At 43.9% G+C, this 14150-nt stretch overlaps 1 protein-coding gene across 2 annotated transcripts in view; it reads right to left on the reverse strand.

Annotated features, from left to right (window-relative positions):
* Positions 1–14150, reverse strand: part of LOC126297598 (structural maintenance of chromosomes protein 4-like) — a 242578-nt gene that overhangs the window by 164802 nt on the left and 63626 nt on the right. For both annotated transcript variants that reach the window (XM_049988578.1, XM_049988579.1), the window contains exon 5: positions 140–327. In XM_049988578.1, coding sequence (XP_049844535.1) covers positions 140–327 — 188 coding nt within the window. The remainder of the gene's footprint in view (positions 1–139; positions 328–14150) is intronic.

The following is a 14150-nucleotide window of genomic DNA, read 5'->3' on the forward strand; positions in this document are numbered from 1 at the left end:
TTCCTGGCACATCAAATGGCAAATAATTTTAAGTTCAATAAGTGCTACCATAATAGGTCTTTACGTTTGCTTTTCAAAAGCTAACATTATTGCTATTCACCTTCAAATTATGTACTAAACTGTAACAAATTTTACTTACATATATTTTTGCATTAGCTCATTTGTGTGCTTTGCAATCTCATTTTCTGTCCTCAGATACAATACAACCTTCTCTTTCGGTCCTTCCAACTCTTCTCTCTCTTTCTGAACAATTTTTAAACTGTTCATTTTATCAGTTTTTTGTGTATTTAATTCTTCAAGTTTGTCTCTTAATTTTGCTATGGGTTCCTGTAAACAATAATATTAAGTTTCATCTAAAAGCTTGTTAGGAAAAATTGATGCAAAATTTCATTGCAAAAAAATAGATGATATACGCCTATAATGTGTCCAAGTTCTATGAACCAGTTTCATTTGGTTCGCAAATAAGAAAGTTGACTTTCATATATACGAAAACTGAGTAAAAACTTGGCACAAAAATCTAACAGTGTTCTGAGGACAGCAAAAATCAAACAAATGAGAAATGATTTTTTTTTCAAATTTAGTCTGATTAAAATTCTATATATTTACAATATTGTGTTACACTGATACAGAATAAACACATTTCACTCACACGCACAAAGATACAGAAGTATATGTACAGACAAATGTCTCAGGACTGTCAGTCAATAATTAATACATAAATAATACATTAATACATACATTAATACATACATTCATAGGCCCACCAAAACAAGGCCGCAGTGCCAAATATACTATAAATCCATTTTTATTGGAAATTAGTTAGGTGAAAGCAACCCTTTACACCCAAATTATTTTTAACAGGATATTCCATTAGTGATTCTCAAAGGAAAGTGCACAGACATGTAAATTATAGGATTCTAAACATTCTATCTAGTGCTCAAACTATTTACTGTTGTAATGCATGACTGACTGGAAAATGAAGTTTTGTCCCATAAATTTTTGTTTATAAACACAAGATAAGAAATGAGGCAACATTGAGCTAGATAATAAGTATTGAATGTATAAACAATAAAATTTTTATCATCTTCATAAATAAGGAGAAACTACTCAGATAACAACTGGACCTAAATGCTAACAGGTACGTACAATTTGAATCAAACTTCAGGAAGAAGAGAAGTAACTAAACATAGCTGACAATTAGTCTCTGGACTGATAAAGGAGGGCAGCGTTAGGCAGCAATGTGAAGTGTTCTATATGAAGAAATGAAAGAGCTCACATAAATGGAAGTACCAGGCTGATCTGTTAGTCAATTAGCTGGGGTGAACACACGCCAAAACCAGATAAGTTACGGGTGGGGTGTTTGAAAAGTCATGTCAATAACTGATAGACTACATTGCACTGGATGCTAGTCTCTTTGTGAAACAAGGTTTTTTTCCCTCAATAGTATTAATTTGCCCCTCACCCCTATCTTACAACTGGGCCTGCTGCGCATGCAAGAATTTGGCAGCTTAGGCGCTCCAGCAAAATTTTTCCTGCTAGTATCTAGCTGCTTGCTGCGACTGTTCACACAGCCAACAGCCACATTTCTGTAGCCAGAAGTGGGAGAAGGTACTACTCAACTGCGCATGCGCATGATCCCACTCGTAACTGCTAAAACGAATCTAATGTAAACAGTTGTGACGTCACGCTCATCGGAGGCAATTTTTTGTTACGGAACATTGCATAGCCTTCCTAAAGCCTTTGACATATTTTGCTGTTGGCAGACGCTTGTATGAGCACTGTTTTGTTGCTGTATATGGCACATTTCCTTTGCAATTTAAGTTTTATACTCGTTTTTTCTCTCGTTCATGTTTTATTGTTGGTGTCTTATTCTGAAATAGCAGTATTATTCTGAAATAGCGCTATAGAGTAATATCTTTTGTTAGATTATTGGTTCTTGCCAATCAAAATTACAAAAATTTAACTGAAAAGAAAAACAATGAAACCTTCCCAGAATTCTAAAAAATTCCCATGTTTTTCCAGGTTTTCTCCCGGATGAAAAAATTCCTGGGTTTTTCCCGGATCTCCCGGTTGTCCCGAGTCGTATACACCCTGCGATGACATTTTAAGTCTGTCAGAGACAGCAAAGGACTTTGAAGAGCAGTTGAACAGAATGGACAGTGTCTTGAAAGGAGGATATAAGATGAACATCAACAAAAGCAAAACGAGGATAATGGAATGTAGTCAAATTAAATCAGGTGATGCTGAGTGAATTAGATTAGGAAATGAGACACTTAAAGTAGTAAAGGAGTTTTGCTATTTGGGGAGCAAAATAACTGATGATGGTCGAAGTAGAGAGGATATAAAATTTAGACTGGCAATGGCATGGAAATCGTTTCTGAATAAGAGAAATTTGTTAGCATTGAGTATAGATTTAAGTGTCAGGAAGTCTTTTCTGAAAGTATTTGTATGGAGTGTAGCCATGTATGGAAGTGAAACATGGATGATAAATAGTTCGGACAAGAAATGTGGTGCTACAGAAGAATGCTGAAGATTAGATGGGTAGATCACATAACTAATGAGGAAGTATTGAATCGGATTTGGGAGAAGAGAAGTTTGTGGCACAACTTGACCAGAAGAAGGGATCGGTTGGTAGGACATGTTCTGAGGCATCAAGGGATCACCAATTTAGTATTGGAGGGCAGCGTGGAGGGTAAAAATCGTAGAGGGTGACCAAGAGATGAATACACTAAGCAGATTCAGAAGGATGTAGGTTGCAGTAAGTACTGGGAGATGAAGCTTGTACAGGATAGAGTAGCATGGAGAGCTGCATCAAACCAGTCTCAGGACTGAAGACCACAACAACAACAACAACAACAACAACAACCAGACTGAAAGTTGCGCAAAAATAAAGTTTTTTCACCTAATAGTTTCCAGAAAATCTAGTAAGTACTTCATACTCATCAGAACACTATCTCAGCACAGACACCAGCATTTGGCGAGCAGTACAGCCATAACAAATGCCACCTCAGCAAAGAATGCAAAGAGCACATCTGTAGCAGCAGAAGGGTTAATAAAACTGAATACCATACAATAAATTTTAATGGCACTGATTGCAATGAAATGTGATTACATCTAGATGACAACCAGTTTCAGATGACTAGCAACCATTCTCATATCTATGAAAATAGACAGAAAGATTGACTTTCAGTTAATGCACAATTTGAATATTTAAAAATGTACATTTTATAAAAGTATTAAACTTAAAACAGTAAGAAACCTACTATGCATGCATTAACACTAAATACAGTGAGAGGGAGGTAGGTTTTTGTTGTATACCACAAGAGGCCACCACCAGCACACAGTGTCACATGCTTGGCAACTCTCAGTTATTCAGTTATAAGCACGTGCCTCCTGAATGGTGCTCACTATTTAAGACCACTTTCTGTTTCTGCTGCCATGTCCATCAGCACATTGTATTCTGTCCACTGACAGTCTCGCCAACTGAAGAGGCAGTGCTGTCAATCGGGGATTACTTTGTTTCCCCCTAGTACTTGTGGAGAAACATCTTTCCACTGACAGGCAGAAAAGACGATGCACCAAGTGCTACCATGCCAAGCAAGTGTTTAGTATTACTAATATGCAAACTGCCAAACATTAATGAACTTTAGTAAAAACTTTTCTGCTACCGTGGCTGTTTGGGCTGAATTTACAGTAAATTCAGTTACAACATCCAACAGTTTTTCACTCTTTTTAATTTTTAATACTTTTATAAATATTGTGTGGTTTTTAAATATTGTTAGGTTTCACATTAACTAATACGCAATTTTTTGTTCATTTGCATGTATATGATGGTTGCTAACCAACCAAAACCATTTATTAGCTACATGTAATCTAATTTTATTGCAAGCAAGACCATCAAAATATACAATAAAAAATACAGATCATTGTGTAGGTGACGATGGTATCTGCTCTTTCGGACAAGAGTACAGTAGGCAGGAGCACTTGAAATGTAGTGTGGGGACAGTACGTTGAAAATTTGGGTCTCACGGGGACCGTGCCACATGTTACGTCCCTGCAGTCGCACTACCCTCTGTGTCCTCGGTGGCTCAGACATATAGAGCGTCTGCCAAGTCCCGATCAGGACACATTTTCAAACTGTCCCTGGTGATATTTATCAACGCCTGTAAGCAGGTAAAGGTATGGATTACATTGTAATTTCACAGATGTCAGGTTTTACATAGAACTCAATATATTTTACATCTTAAATACATTACTGAAGTATGATACCCATAGCAAATCATCCTGAAGAGAATCATTATTGTTGAGAAAGTGAAAACTAATGTATTAATTCATCATGTTTCATTGTAAATAACTTAGGAGCAAAGGAGGTCACTCACAGAAGAGCTACAGCATTGACACACACACACACACACACACACACACACACACACACACACACACACACACACACGACTTGCTAACTTCCGCAATAAATCCTTTGAGGTGTGCACATTTTCCTAAAACATGTCTTGAGCAACTAGTACGTCAGCCCACGTGCAATGGAAATATTTTAAACATTTTAACTACAAACAGACCTTACCTTATTCACAGTATTATTTTCGAGAGAGACTGGTGATCGTATCACAGCAATGAAGATTACTAAAGTTAATATATCCATTAAGTGTTCTAGTATCTTTGCAAAAAAGAGCAGATAAGCTTATTAGCATGCCTCTTATACAATGTATGGGCCTCATTTCGTTCCAATACCACAAGCATAGATGTATCATGCGCAAAGTTTAATTTTACTGTAAATTGCACTCTGTACCCAAGTGTGCTGAGTAAGTGGATTAAAGATACAAAAGACCCACTGTGGTTTAACAACAAAATGCAGAAAATGATGATGAAGCAGGAACTGTTGCACTCTCAGTTCAAAAAAGAATGTGCATATGATGACAGGCAAAAATTTGCATGATGCATACAAAACTTTTATCTTTCCTTAGAAGAAAATCTTGCTGAGAAACCAAGAAAATTCTGGTGCGACATAAAATTAGTAAGCAAGCTGAAGGTTTATATCCAGATGCCGAACCAGCAGTCTGTTGTGGCAACAGAAGGCAGCAAAAGGAAAGCTGAAGTATTGAACATACTATTGTCGCACAGACTCCTTTACAGAAGACTTTTTAACAGGAATCTCGAACGTGAGTGGCGCATCTCGAAAGTTTGAAAACTTTAATGTGGCAATGTCGTGGTTGAATCCCAATTTGATTTCAAAGAGTACTCTATGGCACTAGCTCCTTACTTAGCTTACATTTATTGTGACTGGGAAAATGCACATGTGACTCCTGTATGTAAGAGGGCTACAAGAACAGACCTGCAAAATTAGACCAAAATCCTTAACATTGGTTTGCTACAGCATTCTTGAATCTATTTTGCATTTGAATATAACAAATTTCATTGGAACTGAATAGCTCTTGTCTACAAAATCAGTACCATTTTAGAAAGCATTGCTTGCCCTTCTCTCACATTATCCTGCAAACCATGGACAAAAGGGCGACAGCCAATTCTACATTTCTGGGAAGTGTTTGACATGGTGCCCCACTACAGACTGCTAGCGAAGGTTTGAGCAAATGGATTAGGTTTCCAGATATGCTAGTGGCTTGAATACTTATCACGTAACAGGACCCAGTAGGTTGTCCTCAACAGCAGGTGTTTCATTAGAGACAATGGTATTGTCAGTAGTGTCACACGGAAGTGAGATAGGGCTGCTCTTCTCTACATACATAAATGATCTGACTGACAGGGTGGGCAGCAACTTGTGGCTGTCTGCTGATGACACTATGGTGTAAGGGAAAGTGTCCTTGTTGAGTGACTGTAGCAGTATAAAGATGACTTGGACAAAATTTTTAGTTAGGGTGACAAATGGCAGCTTGCTTTAAATATACAAAAATGTAAGCAAATGCAAATGGGGGGGGGGGGGGGGGGGGGAGAATCCCTCAATGTTAGATACAGCATTAGTAGTGTGCTCCTTAAGACAGTCACGTCGATAAAATACCTAAGCATAACATTGCAAAGTGATATGAAATGGAGCAAGTACTTAAGGACAGTAGCAGAGAAGGATGATTAACTTTGGTTTATTGGGAGAATTTTAGGAAAGTGTCATCTATAAAAGATGACTGCATATAGAACCCTGGTGGGAATCATTCTTACATACTGCTCTAGTGTTTGGGATCCCACCAGGTCAGACTGAGGGAAGACATCAAAGCAATTCTGAAGACTCAACCTGCTAAGTTTGTTACCTGTAGGTTCAATCAGCACACAAATATTACAGAGATGCTTCGTGAACTTAAATGGGAATCCATGGTCAGAAGATATTTCTGCAAAACACTAGAGAGATTTGAGAGAACTGGCATTTGAAGCTGACTGCAGAAAGATTCTTCTGCCACAAGAAGAATCAAGAAGGTAAGAGAAATTAGGGCTTGTAAGAAGGAAAAGAGTCATCTTTCCCCTTGTCCTGTTTGCATCTGGAACAGAAAAGGGAACTACTAGAAGTGGCAAAAGGTACCCTACACCATGGGCCGCACAGTGGCTCGCAGAGTATGTATGTAGATGTAGCTGCCCTGATGCTGTGGAAATTATTCCAGCCATTGACAGTGGAGACATACTGACAGCATGTTAATACTCAGACTGTTCTGGGTGGAAGACAGCTAACAGCTACAGAGCTGCTGAGCTTTTATACGTGATCGAAAGGTCACTCAAAAATTGCATTTAATGAACTATAAATAACTCCATACATTCCAGCTCTAGCTGTATGTTCTCAAAGAATTTATTCTGTAAGCTATTAAGTTTTTTTCTCTTTTGTGGTTGGCTGGTTGACATGGGGCAGGGAAAGATGGGGGAGGGGAGGAGAGGGAGAGGATGACAACCGATCAGTAAGGTCATCAGTCAAGGTTTCGTTGTTCTGATGATAATGACAGCCACCAAGAATGGGACAGAATGAGCGAAGTACGTATGAGCGAATACAGGAGAGTACATTCTAAGGACGACAGGGAAAGTCCCAGCAGAGTGTGGCGAGGCACATTCTAACACGTAATCCCACCTGTGGGTGGGCATTGGTAGCCATCGCACCTCACATTGGGGAGAGGGGGGGGGGGGGGGGGGAGATTTGTTGGATGATCAGAAAATTGTCGAATGGCCATTGCGTAGGTGACCATAGTTGGTACTATGTGAACTGAAGAGGGAAGATTCCTGCTGCGGCAATGTGGGTCTCGTTCAGAAAGCACCCGTGGCCAGTTTAACTCCCAATAATGGACTGGATCTAATAACTGCAAAGCTGAAAGCACCACTGAGCCATAAACCTGGCAACCTTAGTCCACACGGGATTGGAGCACAGACTGATAGATACAGAGAACAGTAGCACAAGCCACATTCTAAGAATTGTGAGCAAGAAAACAGGAAACATGAAGCTTTCAAGTAAAGCTTGACTAACTGAGGAATACTGGGCAGCCAAATCAGCATATTGTCAAAAAAGGTTCCCAAAAATTGAACTGATCAACAACATTCAAGCATTATTGCAAGAGATACTTAGACATCATGGTAAAGGGTTCAAGTTGAGATCCATTGGATAGCACCTTGGGGTTGGTGTTCAGCCAGGGTTACAGAGTGCAAGCTATACCCAATGGGAAAGTCATTGGCAGAGCACAGGCTCAACAAGTGGCCCAACAGATATCACTAGCCCATTGATGGAGATGATGAGCATGATATGCAGCACACAGCCTGATGGGAAGCAGTTTTCTTGTACCCATGGAGAGCTTAGTGTAGCATAAACTCTAATCCAGAACTGGACAGATAAAAATTGATGAACAAAAATCGGTAGGGAGCCTCCAAAGCCTCAGTCATGGACGTTTCATAAAATATGATGGTACAAGGCAGTGCTATGCTTTTTTAGGTTAAAAAGACTGCAATGAGGTGTTGGTATTTAGAAGAATCATGTCTGATTACCATTTCCCACCTAATCAGATTATCAATTGCAAATCATCCCTCCTGGAAAGCACACTGCCAGAGAGATAAAAAGCCTCAAGAGCATATAAAAAGTATTAGAGAATTTGACAATTTAGAGGCTTCCTTTACCACAATACAGATATCGCTGGCTGTTTTTGTTGTAACCGCAACTGACGGGACCAAACGGGAGTGGGCCACGAACAAACAAAACGAATAGGAAAGGACGGACACTAACGACGATGGACGACCGAGCAATATCTAACGAACAACAACATGCAAATTGTGGTCACAAGCGAAACCTCACGAATCCACAACGTCCACTTGTACATGGAAACAAAGTAAACACACTGTCTGCAGGTGAGATATCTAGAGACTAACGCAAATATCAGACTGCCTGCTGTGCGAGAGGCAGGCGCTTAAATACTTGAGAGAGTACGTTGCTATTGGCCACTGGGACCACATGCTCCACTGTGGAACCCACACATTATACACGGGCCACGAGTGCGGATGCAGCCACGGCTCATGGCGCAACAGCTGGAGAAACCTCTAGTGGTAATCAAGGTTCATGCCGTATGGTACGGATCCGAAACCCACGGCGCTCGGTACCAGATTACTCCCCGTGAAACTTGCATGTAGGGGTGGAAATGGCCCACACAGTGCCGAGGCAGTCGGCAGATAGGAGAAGACCCAGGCCCATCAATTGCCAGTGGCCAGGGAGAAGGAACAACCGAGGTGTCTACGATAGCCGACCGAGAGGCCAGTGTGGCAGAGGGAGCCGCCGATCCACCTGGGGACAGGGAGGGCCGGCAGCAGGCCGGCGAGGAGGCAGCAAGTTGCTGCAGTGGTGGCGACTAAAGGACCACGTCTGTACCCGAAGGAGGTAAAGGAGGAGGAGGAGGAGGAGGAGGAGGAGGAGGAGAGGCGGCAGTGAGTCCCGTGGTGGCATACGGGCAGGCCTGGATATAATGGCGGCGCTCCAACCCTTTCGATGTCTGCACCGACTTCACACCGCACATGAGTTGGACACCTGCCATGGTCGTCACGGCCTGTCTTGCTCCCGTACACGCAGGGCCACATGGCCGCTCCAGGGGCATAATGCTGTGAGGGCCGGGAGTGAGGGCGGGAGGGGGATTTTTTGTTTTGGTTTTGGGGTGCAAAACTGCTATGGTCATTCGCGACTGGTCTGTAACTTAGGAAACGGTAAAAAATGAAAATGGAAACCAGCAGCAATGGGAACGAAACTCAAAAAATTGGAGAAACTAAAAGCAGAAGGAAAGCTTATAAATCCACTATAGAAAGGGGTTGGTTGTCCCAAAAAGAGCTTCAAATGACTGACGTCAGTTTACTGGCACTAATTAAATCGAGAACACAATCGGCCGAGCGCGTCATCTGCTAAAATGGACAATATATCAGGCAACAGCTGTAGACAGGCACGTAACGGAGGAAAATAGGGGCACTCAATTTAAAGGTGTCTTACCGTCCACAGCTGAGAGCAGTGGGGGGAGAGTGGAGGAGGATCGCCACTTAAAAGATGTCAATGACTAAAGACAGTGCCCTATCCGGAGTCTGGTTAAAATTACCTCCTCCCGACGATGCGTTCGGGAGGAAGAGGTCCAAGCACAGGGAAGAGCTTTCACATCCCGCAATTTATTATGGGGAAGTGTCGATCAATGTGTGTGCCATAAAAGAACAACACGACGACATAAAACACTCCGTGGATCGGCGAAGGGTATAGATATAACAGCTGGCCGAAGAAGACAGACTGCAGCCTTGGCCGCTATATCGGCCACCTCATTTCCACAGATACCAATGTGTCCTGGGATCCAGAGGAACGCCACCGAGATGCCCCTCAACTGGAGAAAGTGCAGGCAGTCCTGAATCCGGTGGATCAGAGGGTGGACAGGGTAGAGAGCTTGGAGACTGAGGAGAGGGCTGAGAGAATCTGAACAGATAACATACTGTATCCGCTGATGACAGCGGATGTAGTGGAAAGCCTGGAGAACAGCGTAAAGCTCCGCAGTATAAACCGAACACTGGTCGGGAAGCCGAAATCGATTTGGGGTGTCGCCAACAATATAGGCACTCCCTACACCTAACGATGTTTTCGAGCCATCAGTGTAAATAAATGTGGCTTCCTTCATTTGTGCACATAGAGCAGCAAATGTCCGACAATAAACAAGTGAAGGGGTACCATCCTTGGGATATTGACAAAGGTCACGGAGCAGGCAGATCTGGGGTCGGAACCAATGTGGTGCTGTACCCCAAGCTGTCAAATGTTTTAGGAAAGCGGAAGGAAAGAGAATGGAGCAGTTTACAGAAGCGGACTCTCGATGGTGGTAGGGAGGAAGGGCGGCCTGCATACCCTACATCCAAGTAGGCGTCAAAGTGTCATGGGCCGGATTAGCAGGCATGGAAGACAGATGGCTAGCATAACAACTCAGTGGGACTGCCCGCCAATTGGACAGCAGAGGTTCAGCAGTCTCAGCATAAAGGCTTTCCATAGGGCTGGTGTAAAAAGCTCCAGACACTAAACGTAATCCACAGTGGTGGGTAGAGTCAAGATGCCCAAGAATAGACAGCCGAGCAGAGGAGTAAACTATGCTTCCATAGTCCAATTTCGAGTGCACTAAGGCGCGATAGAGGCGGAGAAGGACCACTCGGTCCACTCCCCAGAAGGTACCATTCAGGACACGGAGGATGTTGAGGTATCGCATACAGCGAGCCGAAAGATAAGAAATGTTGGAGGATCAGCACAGTTTTCTGTCAAACAGAAGACCCAAGAATTAGTGACGTCTGAAAATGGAAGGTTGACAGGTCCTAGATGTAAGGAGGGTGGAAGAAACTCCGTACGATGCCAAAAATTAACACAAACGGTCTTACTGGGAGAAAAGCGGAAGCCTGTTTTGAGGCTCCAAGAGTGGAGGCAATCGAGGCATCCTTGAAGGCATCGTTCAAGAAGGCTGGTCCGTTGAGAGCTGTAAAATAGATCACAAAATCGTCCACAAAGAGGGAGCCTGAGACATCGGGAGGGAGACAGTCCATAATTGGATTTATGGCAATGGGAAACAGTACTACACTCAGCACGGAGCCCTGGGGTACCCCGTTTTCTTGGGATAAAGTACAGAAGAGAGAGTGGTGTTCACCCGCACTAAATGTGCTCTCTGCCATAAATTCGCGAAGAAAAGAGGGCAGCCGACCTCGAAAGCCCCAAGAGAACAGTGTGCGGAGGATGCCTGACCAACAGGTATCGTATGCTCTCTTCAGATTAAAAAATATTGCTACTGTTTGGCGTTTCCAGAGAAAATTGTTCATGATATAAGTGGAGAGAGCAACAAGATGGTCAACTGCAGAACGATGCTTGCGGAAACCGCATTGGTCAGGTGTTAAAAGACTGCGGGACTCCAGCCACCAAGCTAAACGGCAATTAACCATACGCTCCAAAACCTTACATACACTACTGGTGAGAGAAATGGGGCGATAGCTAGAGGGGAGATGTTTGTCCTTTCCAGAGGGGAGATGTTTGTCCTTTCCTGGTTTCGGAAAAGGGACGACGATAGCTTCCCGCCATAGTCTGGGAAAAGTACTGTCAGTCCAAATTCGATTATAAAGGCGAAGGAGGTAACGCAGACTATGGGTTGATAAATGCAGCAGCATTTGGATGTGGATACCATCCGGTCCTGGGGCGGAGGAGCGAGAAGAAGAGAGTGCATGTTGAGTTCCCGCATGGAGAAAACAGTATTATAGCTTTCGCGATTTTGAGAGGAGACAGCAAGAGGTTGCATTTCCACTGCACGTTTCTTCGGGAGAAACGCTGGCGGGTAATTTGAAGAGCTCGATATCTCAGCAAAGTGTTGAACCAATGAGTTAGAAATTGCGACGGGGTCCACTAACATATCATGTGCGACAGTGAGCCCAGAGACCGGGGAGAAACTAGGCGCGCCAGATAACCATCGAATCCTACTCCAAACTTCTGAGGAGGGAGTGAAGGTGTTAAATGAGCTAGTAAAGAAGTTCCAGCTTGCCTTCTTGCTATCGCGGATGACGTGACGGCATCACACACGGGACTGCTTATAGCGGATGCAGTTGGCCGAAGTAGGATATTGGCGGAAAACGCGAAGAGCACGTTGCCGCTCACGTATTGTGTCATGGCATGCCTCGTTCCACCAAGGAACTGGGAGGGCCAGGGCAATTCGGAGGAGCATGGTATTGAACGTTCCGCAGCTGTTAGGATAACGTCTGTAATATGAGTGACCTCATCGTCGACGCTAGGAAAGTGACTGTCATCGAATGTCGCTAGAGATGAAAAAGTGTCCAATCGGCTTGGGCAAACTTCCAGCATCGCAGGCGCATATATGGCAGTTGTGGCTGCATCCGAAGGACACATCGAAAGTGGTCACTCGAGTGTGTATCAGCAAGGGCGAACCATTCGAAGCGTCGAGCTAGCGAAACAGTTCCGACCGAAAGGTCCAAATGAGAGAAATTTGTCATGGAGGCAGACAAAAATGTAGGGTCCCCAGTGTTGAGGCCAACAAGATCCGCTAGGTGGAAGACATCTAGCAACAGTGAGCCACGCGGGCATGGATGTGGAGATCCCCAAAGCAGGTGGTGGGCATTGAAGTCCCCAACCAGCAAATAGGGGGATGGAAGCTGACCGAGAAGATGAACGAGGTCAGCTCGTGCCATTGATGTTGACGATGGAATGTATACAGTACAAAGAGAGGTGCATCCGGAGAGGAAAAGACAGACAGTGACTGCTTGGAAGGAAGTGTTTAAGGGGATTCGGTGATAATGGAAAGTATTATGGAGGAGAATCATGAGTCCTCCATGTGCTGGAGAGCCTTCAACGAAGGGGAGGTCAAATCGGACTGACTGAAAATGGGGTAAAACAAAGCGGTCGTGGGGTCACAGTTTTGTTTCCTGAACACAGAAGATGACCGGTGAGTAGGATCGTAATCTGATCGTTAATTCATCCCGATTGGCTCGAATGCTGCAGATATTCCAATGGATAATGGACATAAGATGGACAGAAAATGGAAGAATGTGGCCAAGGTTGCCGTCAACTCAACGACTACTCAGAGCTAGTGACCGACAGCGTGGAACAGCACTCAGCCGAAGGCAAAAGATCCTGATCCATAGGTAGTTCAGGAGCAGCTCCTGCCACCAGCGATCGGCCGGTTGATCGGCCGCCAGCAGTGTGCCTCGGCGACACAGAAGACGGCCGAGGGCGGTTACCGCCAGGTGGTGCTGTAGATGAGACACGCCGTGGCGGAGAAAGAGAGGAACTGGGTTTCTTATTAGCCTTCTTGGAAACATGATGTTTAGATGAAGAGGAACCGATGGTTGTGAAGTTGGGGTACGTAAAAAGTCTTCAGGAGTATGCTCTTTTTTGGAAGTCTGGGTGTCTGACTTTTGGGTTCGAGATTTAGCAGAACCCGATGAAGGGTGAGCCATAGATGGAGCAAGCGAAAGTGGGGAGGTTGAACGGGCGATCTTTGCACTGGCCGATCTGACGACCGTGTCACTAAAGGTGAGATCACAATTCTGCGTGGCCGCCACCTTTGTTGGCCGAGGAGAGGCAAGGACAATGCTGTATTTTCCTGTCTGAGGCACAGTGGCCTTTCGACAGGCGAATAATTTTCGAGCAGAAAAGGTCGACACCTTTCCTTCACTCTGATTTCCTGAATGAGCTTTTCGTCTTTAAAAATGGGGCAATCTCAAGAGGAAGCAGCGTGGTCACCCATACAGTTGATGCAACGAAGGGATGCAGGTGGACAAGCACCCTCATGGGCATCCTTGCCACACAAACATTTGGCTGGCTTGGAACAGGACTCGCTGGTGCGATTGAACCGCTGACACCGACAGCAACGCGTAGGGTTTGGGACGTAGGGGCGAATGGAAATTATCTCAGAGCCCGCTTTTATTTTCAATGGGAGTTGAACTCTGTCAAATGTCAGGAAGACAGTACAGGTTGGAACGATGTTCGTGTCAACCCTTTTCATAACTATGAACAGCTGTTACGCCCTGGTCAGACAGGTAGTGTTGAATGTCCTCGTCAGACAATCCGTCAAGGGAGCGTGTATAAACGACTCCACGTGAGGAATTTAAAGTGCGGTGCGCTTCAACCCAGACAGGGAAGGTGTGGAACAGTGAAGTACGCAACAATTTTTGTGCCT

Source organism: Schistocerca gregaria, chromosome X, assembly GCF_023897955.1.
Source record: "Schistocerca gregaria isolate iqSchGreg1 chromosome X, iqSchGreg1.2, whole genome shotgun sequence".
NCBI classification, from domain to species: domain Eukaryota; kingdom Metazoa; phylum Arthropoda; class Insecta; order Orthoptera; family Acrididae; genus Schistocerca; species Schistocerca gregaria.